This window comes from Somniosus microcephalus, chromosome 3 (genome assembly GCF_052327205.1).
Source record: "Somniosus microcephalus isolate GS21.2 chromosome 3, FLI_Smic_1.0, whole genome shotgun sequence".
In the NCBI taxonomy this organism is placed as follows: domain Eukaryota; kingdom Metazoa; phylum Chordata; class Chondrichthyes; order Squaliformes; family Somniosidae; genus Somniosus; species Somniosus microcephalus.
The window spans coordinates 26,248,050-26,266,293 of NC_140989.1; the positions used below are offsets into that span (position 1 = coordinate 26,248,050).

The 18,244-nt window shown below is 44.3% G+C and overlaps 1 protein-coding gene across 2 annotated transcripts in view; it reads right to left on the minus strand.

Annotated features, from left to right (window-relative positions):
* The window catches only part of wdr27 (WD repeat domain 27), a 608,079-nt gene that overhangs the window by 560,921 nt on the left and 28,914 nt on the right, over positions 1-18,244 (minus strand). For both annotated transcript variants that reach the window (XM_085979531.1, XM_085979524.1), the window contains exons 8-11: positions 5,541-5,664; positions 3,862-4,030; positions 2,410-2,513; positions 1,266-1,330 (exon numbers count right to left, since the gene is read on the minus strand). In XM_085979531.1, coding sequence (XP_085835657.1) covers positions 1,266-1,330; positions 2,410-2,513; positions 3,862-4,030; positions 5,541-5,664 — 462 coding nt within the window. The remainder of the gene's footprint in view (positions 1-1,265; positions 1,331-2,409; positions 2,514-3,861; positions 4,031-5,540; positions 5,665-18,244) is intronic.

Consider the following 18,244-nt stretch of genomic DNA (forward strand, 5'->3'; position numbering starts at 1 on the left):
TGACCCCCACCCCCATTCCTAATATACAAAGATACACAAAACTTGTTCTCTGGGGAAGCCCAAGGGCGAATGTCCATTGAAGCTGCGATTCATGCTTAGAACCGTTCCTGACCTACTTGAATAAAGTCTATTTTCGAAGTAACAAGGTCAATTACAGATGTGTATGATAGTCTCTTGTGCATTTTTGGGCATGTGTGTGACTTTTGGCTGACACAATTCTGCAAATGCCGCCCAGAAACAAATGTATCCTTTTTTTTGTGAGGATAACACTCCCTCTTTTCTTTTTAAGCTACAGTTTACCCTTTCACCCGTTGGGTTTCCACACACCAACCACAGTCCAGAAGGTAGTTGGACCATCTACCTCACAGGCTCTCGCACTGACACCAGCACCAAGAGGCTTCCGTGATGGCAACTCTGGCCCTGATGGCCTCTCTGCCTGGCCCATGCTGGGTGCATTGCCATTGTATTGCAGCTGAGGCTGGGAATTGAATAGTATGACATGACTACTCCAATGCTTGCCTGGCTGGCCTCCCATCTTCCAGTCTCCGTAAACTTGAGCTCATTCAAAACTCTGCTGCCTGTGTCCGAACTCACACCAAGTCCCGTTCTCCTATCACCCTTGTGCTCGCTGACCTACATCCGGCAACGCTTCAAATTTAAAATTCTCATCATTGTGTTCCGATCCCTCCATGGCCTCACCCCTCCCTATCTCTGTAATCTCCTCCAGCTCTACAACCCGCCGAGAACTCTGCGTTCCTCCAATTCTGGCCTCTTGTGCATCCCCGATTTTAATCCCTCCACCGTTGGCAGCCGTGCTTTCAGATGCCTGGGCCTTAAGCTCTGGAATTCCCTCCCTAAACCTCTTTGCCTCTCTCTCCTCTTTTAAGACGATCCTTAAAGCCTACCTCTTTGACCAAGGTTTTGGTCACCTGTCCAGTATATCCTTATGTGGCTCTGTATCAAATTTTGTCTGATTACAGTCCTGTGAAGCACCTTGGGATTTTACCATGCTAAAGGCGCTATATAAATGCAAGTTGTCATTGTTGTTATGGCGGGAAGGATCACTGACAGAAAATCAGCGTTACTTGCCATGCTCCAACAGACAGCAATACTGCACCAACATGTCATTTATTTTCAATGGGAATACAATTTGGGTTCAGTGCAAATATTGTTACCATAGACATGGCAGTTAGAATGTATACAAAATTTAAACTAGTTTATTTTGTTCATTCCCTGGTGAAGAGATTTTTAAGAGTTTCTCTTGCCTTGTTAGTGCTTCTACTTCCTATTGCATAAGATCCAGCCGTCTGAATGCTTAACCCAAGATGATCTGAAACAAGATATTTATGTTATTAACCACCTAGGGGGAGAAATTCAGTATCGCCCCGTTTGGGACGCAATTATCGGCCGGGCGCAAAGTTTAGCGCCTGGCGCTAATTATCGCCTCCGACTGCAAACTTGGCTTCTATCGCCCCTGGAGGTGATTGGAGCGCTAAATCAGGCGCTACACACCTCTCTTAAGGCGCTAAGGCCGAGGAGCAAGGCGCTACCTCAGAGCACTGGCGAAGCTCATGTGATGTCAGTCAGCAATGGAACATAGACACACTGGCGCCGGCCAGTTCTTAAAGGGGAGAGTCGATCTTGCTCTCCATCCACACCCTGCTCATTGCAGCCTTGAATCTTGGCCAGGAGAGACCTGTACATCGAATCTGCTGGAAAGAACAATGGAGAGACCCAGGGAAAGAGCTCAGAGTGCAGCCCCCATAGTCTCTTCTAAATCGATGCAAGGAAGGTCAAATCAAAATGAACCTGCAAAGTGCTGCTCAGTACCCAGAACTCCTTCACACAGCGTTGAATCTCTCCAGAAGTCTCTCTCTCTCTGAATGCGTGGTGCAAAAATGACACCGTCAAAAAAAGGCAGGAAGCAGCCGCCTTTAAATAGCGCTCCCCCAGTCCCTTCCCGACTGCAAAACGTTCCTCTATACCTGTCGTTGCTAGCGGCAGGCGGAAAGGCAGGGGGCGCCACTCAATATCCGGTCCTGGGCGCGACGAGGGCGTTGCACGCTCAACTGACGTTACGATCTGCGGGCGGAGGAGATCGTGGCGGTAGTGTTTAGCACTGCCGCAAAATGTCTGGCCAATTCCGCGAGCAGCGCAAACATCGCCGCGCCCGGGCGCTAGTTGCTTTGCGCCCCATTAGCGCCCTCTTAGGGTGGCGCAAAGCAACCAAATTTTTCCCCCCTAGACTTTTCGGCATCTTGAAACATACAAAGTATTATGAAACATTCTACAAATTATTTAATTAAAACTGGAAGTGGTTAAGTACTGAAGTAATTAAAATAGAATCACACGACTAAGAGCTGAATGGACTATATGCATAAATAAGGTGCATACATGATACAAAATTACCTTCAAATTGCACAATAGCATCAATTTCACCAGTGGCCAGATTAATATTGAATAAGCCATTTATTGTCCCTACCCACAGGCTGCTGGAGCTTCCTGGTGTAAAACTGAAACAAAAATAAACAATTAAAAAATATCCAAATCAAAAACAGCAAAATCATAGAATCATGCAATGATACAGCATAAGAGGAGGCCATTCAGCCCATCGTGCCTGTGCCGGCTCTTTGAAAGAGCTATCCAATTAGTCCCATTTCCCTGGGTCTGTGGTAAAATGGTGGCAATAGTTGTCAGGCACACGTGATTAACATTCGCATCACGGCTTTTGACTATGGAACTGTTACACTTTACAGGTTTTACTCGTCTTTACTCTTCATATTGTTGAAGAGGGGAGTCAACATCTCAGACCACTTTCATACGATGAGTCCTCAGTCCCCCTGTCCCAGACAGCGTTTTTACTTTCCCAGATGTATAGGCGGGCCAACGATTGAACGGAGAACCCTCTTCATTTCATTTAGGCTTACTGATTTTACTCATGTGCCCTCAATTTATGCTCCTTGATTTTGGACGGTGACAGAATAACACCACACTAGACTATGACTTAGGTGGTTCTAACGGCTAAATACATTTATTTAAACAATAAAAAACTAAGAAACCCAAAGTTCAAGGCCCTTGCACTGCACTCCTGCCATAACTCTAGTGGGAGTGGAGTGGAACCGCAAATAAAATTCTCATCCGCAAATAGGTTGCAATCCAGTTACGCCGGTTCCCAATCCTTGCCCCAGAATTTCCATCTGGCCTAGCAGGGCAGAACATCTGTCTGCCCCAACCAAGGCAATCGAAACAGGAGGTGAGGACTCCCAGCACCCAGAGTTCCCAGTCCCCCCAGCCTCTCAGAGGACTGATGGAGCATCGGAAGTCAGAGGAAGCCTTTCGTAGGAAACTTTGTGAAACGTTTTTTGGAAGTCAGTCCATTTGGGTTGTCACTTCTGCAAAAAAAAAAGGTCAAAGAGGTTGGTCTGCCAGGACCTTCCCCTTCTGAATTCATATTGACTGCTTTTTACCAGATCATTTTTGTACAGATAATTCTCCAGTTTATTCCTGATAATTAATCCTAACTGACCTCCATGGTTCACCTAAGTAGCTTGTTCTGCCTTTCCAACCTGCTACTTTCTACCCAGGACTCGTAGCCTCATCCTTCGCTAACCTCTGCTCTGTAGATTTCCACTCTCTGACAGACCTCCCCCTTGTCTGCCACGCTCCACACAATCTCAGTTGCTCCCCAATATCATCTTGCTACTGACTCCCTGCCCCGCCTTAACATTGCATTCCTGGGCATCCCCTCCTTGGTCCATGAGCTTTGATATGGGCAGTTCTGTTTAAAGTTACTAAGGTAATACTTTCACATTCAAACCAGCATCCATTTATTTGCAATTTTTAATGAGTAAAAATGCATACCTTGAATCCTTTTTCAATAAGCTACTTAATAAGTATTCACAATGAGACATTCTGAGGATTGGAAGTTCAATGTATGCACGTGGTCCACGTTCCAAATCATTATCATTCAGATAGGGTGAAGAATAGTGCAGATTCTTACAATTACTCAGACTGTTTACACACTCAGCATCTGTAAATAGAAAAAAAAATATTACATCAACAAAAGGTATAAAATGTGAATTATGAAAATCAGAAACCAAAAACTAAGAATGCTGGTGTTACAATATTGGTTGTGTCCTACAGTGTCACACACAAAATGTCAAGATCTAAGGCAAAGAAGGAGAGATGCACAAGAGGCCAGCGTTGGTGGAATGGAGATTTCAGAAGGGATTGTAGGGCTTGAATATGTTACAGAGATAGGGAGGGGCAAGGACATGAAGGGATTTAAAAATGAGGATGAGAATTTTAAATTTAAGGTGTTGGGGGACTGGAAGCTACTATAGGACAGGGAGAACAGGGGTTATAGGTGAGGGGACTTGGTGCAGGATAGGATACGGGCAGTAAAGCTTCGGCTGAGCTGCAGTTTATGGAAGGGGGAGGATGGGAAGCTGGTCATGAGAGTATTGGAATAGTCAAGTCTGGAGGTGACAAAAGCATAGGTAAGAGTTTTGGCAGCAGATCAGCTGAGGTGGGGTTGAGGTTACAGAGGATGTTGAGGCTGGAAAAGCAACTCAGACAAGCAGTCTGGCAACACAGAGGCAGTGAAGGGGACGAAAGAGGTGATGGACAGGTGGCGCTGGGAGTTGTCAAGAGTACGATAGCAAAATACTGCGGATGCTGGAAATCCAAAATAACAACAGAAAACGCTGGAAAAACTCAGCAGGCCGAACGAAAGGTCATCGACCTGAAACATTAACTCTGTTTCTCTCTCCACAGATGCTGCCCTGGCCTGCTGAGTGTTTCCAGCGTTTTCTGTTGTCAAGAGTACTTGTGGTTCCATGTCTTTGGATGATGTCGCCAAGGGACAACATGTGGATGAGGAAGAGAAGGGAGCCAAGGATAGATCTGTGGGGACTCCAGAAGTAACGGTGTGAGTGCGAGACGAGAAGCCATTGTTGGAGATGCCCAGGCTACAATCAGATACGTAAAAGTGGAACTAAGTGAGGGCAGTCCCATTGAGCTGGACAACAGAGAAGTATTGGAGGAGGATGGTGTGTTGAACCATGTTAAAGGCTTCAGAGAGGTCAACGAGGACAATGAGGGATAATTAACCGCAGTCACAATCACAGGGGATGCCATTTATGATTTTGCTGTAATCACTGTGATCAAGCATTGTTGCGATAGCTTCAAGTTATTGTCAATCAGGAACCCCCTACCTCTTTCATTTTCCATGCACATTATTTAAGCAATCTATTTAAGTAATAGTCCCTTTCTGGATTTTTTTGTTTCCGTGTGAAGCACTTTGCATTTCTCTACAGTGAATTTAATCTGCCACCAGTCTGCCCAATTCCCAATTATATTCAAACCCTCCTGTAGCTCATCCTGTTCAGCTTTGGAGTCTACCAACTTCATTAGCTTTGTATCATCTGGAAATTGTGCTGGTGACTCTTGACCTCCAGATCATATATAAAAATATTAAACAAAACAATAAGGCTGAAGTGAGTGAGATTAACACAATTGAATCTAGTTCAGCTCAGTACCTGGATTCTCTGATAATTTGACTTTCTGCTGGATCTTGCAGTAGTATTTCTGCTGTTCTTTCTGTAGGTCAATGTGCAGCACACGACGACAATGCTGTCCGTCCAGTAAAGTGAAAACATCTAGCTGCAAGAAGCAACTTAGAATTATTTCCATATTAATGAAGTTGACAAAACATAAATTATGGATCGAAATGAACAGATTGACCATCTTTAGCTGTAGTTATTATACAAATAAATGTCTGTACCATACAGTGTCAGCTGTGGCTCAGTTGGTAGCACCCTCGCCTCTGAGTCAGAAGGTTGTGGGTTCAAGTCCCACTCCAGAGACTTGAGCACATAAAGCTAGGCTGACACTCCAGTGCAGTGCTGAGGGAGCGCTGCACTGTCGGAGGTGCCGTCTTTCGGATGAGATGTTAAACCGAGGCCCCGTCTGCTCTCTCAGGTGGACGTAAAAGTTCCCATGGCGCTATTTCGAAGAAGAGCAGGGGAGTTATCCCCTGTGTCCTGGCCAATATTTATCCCTCAACCAACATAACAAAAACAGACAGATTAGCTGGTCATTATCACATTGCTGTTTGTGGGAGCTTGCTGTGCGCAAATTGGCTGCCATGTTTCCCACATTACAACAACGACTGCACTTCAAAACGTACATAATTGACTGTAAAGCGCTGAGACGTCTGGTGGTCATGAAAGGCGCTATATAAATGCAAGTCTTTCTTTTCTTTACTGTAAATAGACTGACTGCTTGACTCGATAAATTATTAGGGAAAACTGTCGTTTAAGAAACTTTTGAGGCAGAACTACTCAATTTCCCTCTTCCTACTCTACACAATGACAATTCAATTCCTTTTGACTACATTACAACAGTGACTACACTTCAAAAGTATTTAATTGGCTGTAAAACGCTTTGGGAGTCATAAAGTTGTGAAAGGCGCTGTATAATTCCAAGTTTTTGGTTTTTTACATCAGAGGAAGGAAATTTTAGCCTCAATTAAGTGCACAACTGTACCCAGCCAATACTGAAAGTTCTGATTCTATATCACAGGCTCTTCCCAGCTGGTATACAGGACTAGAATCTAGGCTGATTTGTATTGTTCTCTACTGAATGGCCCAATGACAGATCCCATAAACGACCTGAGCTGGGGACCTCCGTCTTTAACCTGGGGATCAAAAATGGGGAGTTTTCAAAAAGCCATAAAACCGTCTCTATTTACATGTAATTAAAAGCTTTATATCTGAGCTCCTCCTGCTGTGTGGCTCATTACTACATCACATGGCACAATTATCCACTGAACCGTCACAAGTGCATAGAGAGGGTGAAATTGGACATGGCTGGGGACGCAAAACAGGCGGAACTGCATTCGCCGACCGTTATACGGCACGCCCGATACTCAATTCTATTGAAGTCAATGGAACCAGGGCGTATAATGGGCGACCAATGCAATACCATCTGTTTTGCGTCCCGCCCACATGAAACTTCACCCCCTTCGTGTTTTATTTTCACCCTGCATACCATTGTTTGCCAAGGGAACAGTAACCTGCTGCCAGTTACTCCCAGACCTAAGCGAATAATATTCTAAATGGTTGCTAAAGGGTGCGCATGACAGTGACCCTGGGTGTCTCGGAAACAGACTGCCTCTACCGGTGGGAAAGCAGCTGGTCTCTGCTTGGGTCGCCTTTGCTGACAAGATTAGGAACTCGGTAAGTGAGAAATTGCAATCAAAGTTCTTGCCCATGTCCTACCATCGAGTGGTACGATACACTGAAGTACCAACGCATAATGCCGGTGCACTACCAGACTAACTTCTAAGACTTTACAAAGTAACAGGCCCTGAATTTCTGCAAGGGTTCCCCCGATCTCCCACTGTATCTTCAGCAGGACATCAGGCCAATCCGTTTACTGTGTTTCTCCGCAGTTCTGCCAATCTCTCGGTACAGTTACAGGAGCAGATCGGGTGAATCCCTGTGCAAATTCAGGGCCGCATTTATTTAGCCAAAAAAGAGTAAAAGAGCAGTAGCACTGGGTTCTAGTCATCTTCAATAAAGTAGTGAGACCCAGTGTGACTGATCAGAGCATTAGAATTGTAGCATAACATGATAATATCAAGGCACTTTTATAAAGGGACACACAGGTTACTCACAGGTACCACTTCATCTCATTTAAGTGCGATTTGCACTTTTGACTCAGTGGGGGGAATTTTAGCACACAAAAATGGGTGGGTTGGGGTCGGGTCAGGTGTAAAGAGTTTAAAAATCTGAAACCCCGACCCCAACATGCCCACTTCTGGGTTTTACAGAGGCGGGACAAGGGGCAGGCAGCCATCCCAGGAAGCGGGTTGGCAATTTAAATATTTATCGGGGCTGGCAGCCTCTGATTTAACCTGCTTTGCAGGTTTAACAGTGGCCGGCCGGGTTGCCCAGGCCTCGGGAAATCCTGCTGCTGAAGGGAGACGAGGACAGCTTCGGGGAGAAGGTAGATGTCGTCACAGCACTGCTTGTGGGCCAGGAGCAGCAGGAATGCTTCTTCCCACCTCACCCCCCCAAGCTCCCCCCCACCTCACCCCCCATCAGACGACCCCCATACAAAGGCCCCCGGGGTTGTGGATCAGATCTACCTGCTCCTGCGGCCTGCTCTGGAGCCCTCCCCACCTGGCTGGAAGCCAAGCCCGTCAATCAGGCTGAATTCTAGGCGGGGAACTTGTCAGGGCCAAAAGACACTCATCATGGAGTTAAAACTCAGCGTGCGGGGAAACCTGGACTTCTGGGTTTTCTGTCCGAAACTCCGCCCATCCCCGCCTACATAACCCACCCCTGTTAATATCCAGGCCTGTACCTCCAAATAACAAGTAAGTTCCCATCTTAGTTCAATTTTCCTTTTTAACTAACCAATAAGCCATACTGTATAGGGTAGAATGGACCCAGCAACACATGACACATATACAAACCACAGTTGTTCCCAGATATAACAGACTCTTATGCTAGTGTTTGTTTGTTATGTAATCTCTTTCATTCACTGTATAACATAGGATTACATAGGATATACAGCACAGAAACAGGCCATTTGGCCCAACCAACACCAGCGTACCGTGGCTGCAGTGTGTACCATCTACAAGATGCACTGCAGCAGCTCGCCAAGGCTTCTTCGGCAGCACCTCCCAAACCCGCAACCTCTTCCACCTAGAAGGACAAGGGCAGCAGACACATGGGAACACCACCACCTCCAAGTTCCCCTCCAAGTCACACACCATCCTGACTTGGAAATATATCGCCGATCCTTCATCGTCGCTGGGTCAAAATCCTGGAACTCCCTCCCTAACAGCACTGTGGGAGCACCTTCACCACACGGACTGCAGCGGTTCAAGAAGGCAGCTCAACACCACCTTCTCGAGGGCAATTAGGGATGGGCAATAAATGCTGGCCTTGCCAGCGACGCCCACATCCCATAAAAATGAATACTTTTTTTTAAAGTCCATTCCGGCGTTTATGCTCCACATGAGCCTCCTCCCGTCTTTCCTCATCTAAATCTATCAGCGTAACCCTCTATTCCCTTTTCCCTCATATGCTTGTCTAGCCTCCCTTTAAATGCATCTATACTATTCACTTCAACCACTCCCTGTGGTAGCGAGTTCCACATTCTCACCACTCTCTGGGTAAAGAAGTTTCTTCTGAATTCCCTATTGGAATACTTGGTGACTATCTTATATTGATGGCCTCTAGTTATGCTCTTCCCCACAAGTGGAAACATTCTCTCTGTATCCACTCTATCAAAACCTTTCATAATTTTAAAGACCTCTATAAAGGTCACCCCTCAGCCTTCTCTTCTCAAGAGAAAAGAGACCCAGCCTGTTGATCCTTTCCTGATATGTATAGAAACATAGAAGATAGGAGCAGGAGTAGGCCATTCGGCCCCTCGAGCTTGTTCCGCCATTTAATGAGATCATGGCTGATCATCCAAATTCAGTACCCTGTCCCTGCTTTCTCCCCATATCCCTTGATCCCTTTAGCCTTAAGAAATATATCTAACTCCTTCTTGAATATATTTAATGAATTGGCCTCAACTGCCTTCTGTGGTAGAGAATTCCACAGGTTCACCACTCTCTGGGTGAAGAAATTCCTCCTCATTTCTGTCCTAAATGGCTTACCCCTTATCCTTAGACTGTGACCCCTGGTTCTGGACTCCCCCGCCATCGGGAACATCCTTCCTGCATCTAGTCTGTCTAGTCCTGTTAGAATTTTATAAGTTTCAATGAGATCCCCTCTCATTCTTCTAAACTCTAGCGAGTTTCTGGTATCATCCTTGTAAATCTTCTCTGCACCCTCTCCAGTGCCTCTATATCCTTTTTATAATATGACGACCAGAACTGTACGCAGTACTCTAAGTGTGGTCTAACCAAGGTTCGATACAGGTTTAGCATAACTTCCCTACTTTTCAAATCTATCCCTCTAGAAATAAACCCTAGTGCTTGGTTTGCTTTTTTTATGGCCTTGCTAACCTGTGTCGCAACTTTTAGTGATTTGTGTATTTGTACTCCAAGATCCCTTTATTCCTCTACCCCACCTAGACTCGCACCCTCCAAGTAATAAGTGACCTCCCTATTCTTCCTACCAAAATGTAATACCTCACATTTATCTGTGTTGAACTTCATTTGCCAATTATTTGCCCATTCTGCAAGTTTATTAATGTCCTCCTGTAATTTGTTGCAGTCCTCCTCAGTATTGACTATGCCCCCCAATTTGGTGTCATCTGCAAATTTAGAAATTGTATTTTTGATTCCAAAGTCTAAATCGTTAATGTAAATTGTGAACAGCAGTGGTCCCAGCACTGATCCTTGTGGAACACCACTACCCACCTTCTGCCATTGTGAATAGCTACCCTTTACTCCTACTCTCGGCTTTCTGTCTTGAAGCCAGCCAGCAATCCATTCTGCTACTTGTCCCCTGACTCCGCATTCTCTGACCTTATTCATCAGTCTCTTATGGGGTACCTTATCGAAAGCCTTTTGAAAATCCAAATAAATTACATCTACTGCATTACCATTGTCTACTCTCTGTGTTACCACTTCAAAAAATTCAATGAGGTTGGTCAAGCAAGACTTTCTCTTTTGAAATTCATGCTGACTATTCATTATTATATTTTTGGTTTCTAGATGTTCTTCTGTTTTCTCCTTTAGTAGGGATTCCATTATTTTTCCTACCACCGATGTTAAGCTGACTGGTCTATAATTCCCTGGAAATGTTGGTTTCCCTGGGAACTTCTCGGTAATGTTCCATAGATATACAAGAGTGCAGCAGGGAGTGAGACTTATAAACAGCAAGCCCTGGCACACTTCGCGAATGCCCAGTCTTGATGTCAATCACAAATATTTCTTGAGTTACAGGCACAGATACATGCCTGCTATCTTATCGAATCTCTTTAGCTGCGAATGATTGCACTGGGAAATCCCATGAACTCTAGGTCTAGATTTCTTAGACACACAAACCTCTGACAATAAAACACATTGTTTGACACATTTTAAAATACCAAAAATGTTAATGTGCTGGTAAGTTTAACACTTTTGTAAATTTATATCATATATTAATGAATTTATAATGTCACGTTGTAAGAATTCGCAATAATTTACAGTTCTGAAGATCAATTTTTTTGATTAAAGAATCCCTGGGCGTTGTGCTTTTAAATTTCCAGGGATAAAAATGGCTGTCACCACATGGCCGAAGACAAAGGAAAATGCTTTGTTTACAAAGCAATTGAATGCTATTAGCATTTGTTTGTATATCGAGTGGATACATCTAAACTGCAGAAGAGACTTTTGTACCTTGAATGGGAAACGTTTAAGAATTGAATGGGTTTTTAAATCACCCAGCACTGGACAATAGGGCTGTTGCATTCTCTTTTGTTTCAGCCCAGGGAGCTCCGGAAGACACATTAACCCAGTCTAACCACTTTGAGTTAGCCAATCACAGCTTTCTCTTGTGTATTGGACCCTTTGGGTGGGGAATTTTGCACACAGCCCTTGCAGGGCAGAACGGCAGGACCTGACCAGGTATATAAGATAGCTGCTGAGAAGCTATCTCTCTCTTTACTTCCTGGGACCATAGGTGAGCCTCTCTCTCTCACTTCGCTGGACCACAGGTGAGCAGAGTTTCTGACTCCTCAGCAAAGCAAGCTAGTTAAGGAGTTTGGGGGATGGTAATTTGAGGGTAATTGCTAAGATTGTTTAACCAACATTGTAGTCACTTACCCCTCGTTTTTGCCGTCTGCCTTACCCCATTTTAAGCAATTTTACTGTAATTACTGTGTTCGTGTGGGATAGTTTGATATTTTGATTATAGTTTCTTTTAGTTAATAAAACTTGATTTTTTCTCTCATCCAAACTACGTGTCTGTTTTAATATCAATAATTATAAGCCCTGCAGTCAGAACTGGAAGGTGGGGTAGCGATTCGAAACCGCTGTTTTAAAATTGGTTTTATTGGAATTGGTCTGAGTGCAGGCAAAGGCTGCAAGACCAGGAAAATTACTTTAAACCAGTTTAAAGAAGCCCCAGCCTTACAACGTGACACTTCCAGTTATGTTTCTCAGTACAGTCGGAGTCCAAGTTGGTTTCTGGAGCAAGTTCATTGATTCTTTTGTTCTCTGCCGATTGGTTATTTTCAAGCACCCTTACTAGCTTTCCTTTGGGAGTTTATTTATATACTTTGCTTTGAATGGTACATTCCCTACCTGCTCCTTTGTGATTTGTTGCAGTTTTATGGATATGAAATTTGAGCTGCATTAGTTGCAAGTGTGATATGTATTTTGCATACAAGATATGATGCCTGAGGTGTGATATTTGAAGTGTAACAGACACAGGTAAGGTTATTGGATAGATATAAATAGACAGATAAATAGAACAATACTATACAATAGCAAGTTAAATTGAACATTGAAAACAAGTTTGATACAGCATAATGCATGTGCAAGGAACATCTGGTATGGAGAGAAACAATAGACATAAGACATAAGAGGTAGGAGCAGGAGTACGTCATTTGGTCCCTCGAGCCTGCTCCGCCATTCAATAAGATCATGGCTGATCTGATCTTGGCCTCAACTCCACTTCCCTGCCCACTCCACATAACCCTTGACTCCCTTGACTGTAAAAGGTTCTATAGATATGTGAAGAGAAAAAGATTGGTGAAGTCAAGCGTAGGTCCCTTGCAGTCAGAATCAGGGGAATTTATAATGGGGAACAAAAAAATGGCAGACCAATTAAATACATACTTTGGTTCTGTCTTCACAAAGGAGGACACAAATAACCTCCCAGAGATGTCAGGGAACATAGGGTCTAATGAGAGGGAGGAACTAAAAGAAATCAGTATTTGTAGGGAAATGGTGTTAGGGAAATTGACAGGATTGAAGGCCGATAAATCCCCAGGGCCGGATAATCTACATCCTAGGGTACTCAAGGAAGTGGCCCTAGAAATAGTAGATGCATTGCTGGTCATCTTCCAAAATTCTATAGACTCTGGAACAGTTCCCATGGATTGGAGGGTAGCTAATGTTACCCCACTATTCAAAAAAGGTGGTAAAGAGTAAACGGGGAATTATAGGCCGGTAAGCCTGACATCGGTAGTGGGGAAAATGCTAGAGTCCATTATAAAAGATGTAATAGCAGAGCACTTGGAAAACAGTGACAGGATCGGACAAAGTCAACATGGATTTGCAAAAGGTAAATCGTGCTTGACTAATCTACTGGAATTTTTTGAGGATGTAACTGGTAAAATAGATAAGGGAGAACCAGTGGATGTGGTGTATTTGGACTTTCAGAAGGCTTTCGATAAAGTCCCGCATAAGAGATTAGCGTGTAAAGTTAAGGCACATGGGATTGGGGGCAAGGTACTGACTTGGATAGAGAACTGGTTGGCAGACAGGAAGCAAAGAGTTGGAATAAACGGGTCTTTTTCCGAGTGGCAGGCAGTGACTAGTGGGGTACCGCAGGGATCGATCCTAGGACCCCAGCTATTCACAATATATATTAATGATCTCGATGAGGGAACTAGATGTAATATCTCCAAGTTTGCAGACGACACAAAGCTGGGTGGGCGTGTGTGCTGTGAGGAGGATGCCGAGAAACTCCAGTATGACTTGGACAGGTTGGGTGATTGGGCAGATGCATGGCAGATGCAGTATAATGTGGATAAATGCGAGGTTATCCACTTTGGTGGCAAAAACAGGAAGGCAGATTATTATCTGAACGGCAATAGATTGGGAGAAGGGGAAGTGCAATGAGACCTGGGTGTCCTTGTGCACCAGTCGCTGAAGGTAAGCATGCAGGTGCAGCAGGCGGTTAAGAAGGCAAATGGTATGTTGGCCTTCGTAGTGAGAGGGTTCGAGTACAGGAACAAGGATGTCTTGCTGCAGTTGTACAGGGCCTTGGTGAGACCACACCTTGAGTATTGTGTGCAGTTTTGTTCGCCTTATCTGAGGAAGGATGTTCTTGCCATGGAGGGAGTGCAGCGAAGATTCACCAGACTGATACCTGGGATGGCAGGAATGACATATGAGGAGAGATTGGGTCGATTGGGCTTATACTCGCTGGAGTTTAGAAGAATGAGAGGGGATCTCATTGAAACTTATAAAATTCTAACAGGACTAGGTGCAGGAAGGATGTTCCCGATGGCCGGGGAGTCCAGAACCAGGGGTCACTGTCTAAGGATAAGGGGTAAGCCATTTAGGACAGAGATGAGGAGGAATTTCTTCACCCAGAGAGTGGTGAGCCTGTGGAATTCGCTACCACAGAAGGCAGTTGAGGCCAATTCATTAAATATATTCAAGAAGGAGTTAGATATATTTCTTAAGGCTAAAGGGATCAAGAGATATGGGGAGAAGGCAGGGACAGGGTACTGAATTTGGATGATCAGCCATGATCTCATTGAATGGTGGAGCAGGCTCGAGGGGCCGAATGGCCTACTCCTGCTCCTATCTTCTATGTTTCTATGTTTCTAACCATTCAAAAATCTGTCTATCTCCACTTTAAATATATTCAATGACCCAGCCTCCACAGCTCTCTGGGGCAGAGAATTCCAAAGATTCACGACCCTCTGAGAGAAGAAATTCCTCCTCATTTCCATTTTAAATGGGTGCCCCCTTATTCTGAAATTATGGCCCCTGGTTCTAGATTTCCCCACGAGGGGAAACATCCTCTCTGCATCTACTCTGTCAAGCCCCTTCACAATCTTATATGTTTCAATAAGATCCCCTCTCATTCTTCTAACCTCCAATGAGTACAGGCCCAACCTGCTCAACCTTTCTTCATAAGTCAACCCCTTCATCTCCGGAGTCAACCTCGTGAACCTTCTCTGAACTGCCTCCAATGCAAGTATATCTTTCCTTAAATAAGGAGACCAAAACTGTACACAGTACTCCAGGTGTGGTCTCACCAACAGTTGTAACAGGACTTCCCGAATTTTATACTCCATACCCCTTGCAATAAAGGCTAACATTCCATTTGCCTTCCTAATTACTTGCTGTACCTGCATGCTAACTTTTTGTGATTCATGTACAAGGACCCCCCGATCCCTCTGTACCTCAGCATTTTGTAATCTCTCCCCATTTAAATAATCATTTGCTTTTTTAATTTTTCCTACCAAAGTGGATAACCTCGCATTTTCCCACATTATACTCTATCTGCCAGATTTTTGCCCACTCACTTAGCCTATCTATATCCCTTTGGAGATTCTTTGCGTCCACCACACAATTTGCTTTCTCACCTATCTTTGTATCATCATCAAATTTGGCTACATTACACTCGGTCTCTTCATCCAAGTCATTAATATAGATTGTAAATAGTTGAGGTCCCAGCACTGATCCCTGCGGCACCCCACTAGTTACAGTTTGCCAACCTGAAAATGACACATTTATCCCGACTCTCTGTTTCTGTTGGTTAGCCAATGCCAATATATTACCCCCAACCCCGTGAGCTCTTATCTTGTGCAGTAACCTTTTATGTGGCACCTTATCGAATCCCTTCTGGAAATCCAAATACATGACATCTACTGAGTCCCCTTTATCCACCCTGCTCATTACATCCTCAAAGAACTCCAGCAAATTTGTCAAACATGATTTCCCTTTCATAAAACCATACTGACTCTGCTTGACTATACTGTATTATGATTTTCTAAATGTCCTGCTATCACTTCCTTTATGATGGACTCCGGCATTTTCCCAATGACAGATGTTAGGCTAACTGGTCTATAGTTGCCTGCTTTCTGTCTCCCTCCTTTCTTAAATAGGGGCGGTTTTCCAGTCCACTGGGACCTCTCCAGAATCCAGGGAATTTTGGTAGATAACAACCAATGCATCCACTATCTCTGCAGCCACCTCTTTTAAGACCCTGGAATGCAGGCCATCAGGTCCAGGGGACTTGTCCAACTTTAGTCCCATTAGTTTGCCTAGTACTTTTGCTCTAGTGATAGTGATTGTTTTAAGTTCTCCCCCCCCCCACCCCAATAGCCCCTTGATTATCCATTATTTGAATGCTTTTAGTGTCTTCTACCGTGAAGACCGATACAAAATATTTGTTCAAAGTCTCCGCCATTTCCCTGTTTCCCATTATTAATTCCCCAGACTCATCCTCTAGGGGACCAATGTTTACTTTAGCTACTCGCTTCCTTTTTATATACCTGTAGAAGCTCTTACTGTCTGTTCTTATATTTCTTGCTTATCTCCACCCAAACTGATTCTACGTCTTGATCTTCTAAGCCAATATCATTTCTCACTACTGCCCTGATCTCATCCCTCATCCCAGCACTACACCACCTCTTTTTCCTTTCTGCCTATCCTTACAAAATGGCAAATACTCCTGAATATTCAGTTCCCAGAAGATAAGCTATTTTCTCTCTCTATCATTTTTTTAGTCGTCCTTTGTTTTTTAAAATTTCCCAATCCTCTGGCCTTCCACTATTCTTCGCAATATTGTATGCCTTTGTTTTCAATTTGATACCATCCTTTACTTCCTTAGTTAGCCACGGATGGTTCATCCTTCTCTTAGAGTCTTTCTTTCTCACTGGAATATATCTTTGCTGAGAGTTATGAAATATCTCCTTAATGTTTGCCACTGCTTTTCTACAGTCTTACCCTGTAATATATTTTCCCAGTCCACTTTAACCAAGTCTGCCTTCATACCTTTGTAATTACCTTTATTTAAGTTCAGGCCACTAGTTTGAGATATAGCTTTCTCACCCTCAAGCTTAATTTGAAATTCCACCATGCTATGATCACTCTTCCCAAGAGGATCCTTCACTTCGAGATCATTAATTAATCCAGCCTTTTTACACATTACCAGATCTAAAATAGTCTGCTCCCTGGTTGGTTCCACAACGTATTGTTCCAAGAAACCACCCCGCATACACTCTAAGGACTCTTCCTCAAGTCTACCTTTGCCAATTTGCTTTGTCCAATCAATATGAAGATTAAAATCTCCTATGATTATAGCCATACCTTTCTTACAAGCCTCTATTATTTCTTGATTTATACTCTGTTCTACAGTGTGGCTACTGTTTGGGGGCCTGTAGACCACTTCCACCAGTGACTTCTTACCCTTATTATTTCTTATCTCCACCCAAACTGATTCTACGGGCTCGATTTTCCACGCCCCGAGGAGGCGGGTTTGGAGGCGGGAGTGGTAGGGAAATTGCAGAATCGGGGGGCACAAACCCATCCCGCCCCCAACCCGCCTCCGTGCCAATGTCCCAGGAGGCGAGTACCCGACCTGCGCTGGGAGCCGCCTCCCCGAGGCGGGAAGGGAATTAGTGCCAATTAACTGCCTGTTAACAGGTAGTTAACAGGCAGTTTTTTGCCTAATCCCTATTTTTAGCCCTGAAGTGTGGGCTGTCCGACGGCTCCGAACCACACCAAGTTAGCGAGCCGGACTGTTGGTCTGCAGGGGTCGAGATGTCCGTTGTGCAGGTGAGTGATGGGCGCATGTGTGCAGAGGTAAGTGTGTGAGGTAAGTGTAAAGTGTTTTAATAAGTTTTACTTACCTTTACTTTCTCCTGCAGGCTTCCTTCCTTCAGTTCTCGAGAGTCCCTCAGCTCACCGGCACAGAAAGCAGAATGGCCGCTGAACTGTCAAAAGCTGCAGCCTGCGCTTTCTGGTCTGGAGAGCTCTCTAACTGAGTCTGAGAAGAAGGACTCAAGTTAGAAGACAGATTGTCAGTGTTTGACAGCTTCACAGAGTTGTCAAATGCTGATTTTTCATCTGTCAAAAGCTCTTGACAGATGAAATCGCTGATGTCACCAGTAACCTGGTGTCCTTTAATTGGCCTGCTAAGCCCACTAGGCGGGCTTAACAAGGTCAATCAAGGGAAAATAGCGTGGGTTGGCCACAAGTCGATGGAGGTGGGACTACAACCCAAAAAGTGGGAGTCCTGCCTCCAAAAGCTCCCCATTGACAAAATCGAGCCCTACGTCTTGATCTTCTAAGCCAATATCATTTCTCACTACTGCACTGATCTCATCCCTTATTAACAGCGATACACCACCTCTTTTTCCTTTCTGCCTATCCTTACAAAATGACAAATACCCCAGAATATTCAGTTCCCAGACTTGGTCACCTTGCAACCACGTCTCTGTAATGGCTATCAGATCATACCTATTTATTTCTATTTGTGCTGTCAACTCATCTACCTTGTTACAAATGCTGCGTGCGTTCAGAGATACAGCTTTTAAT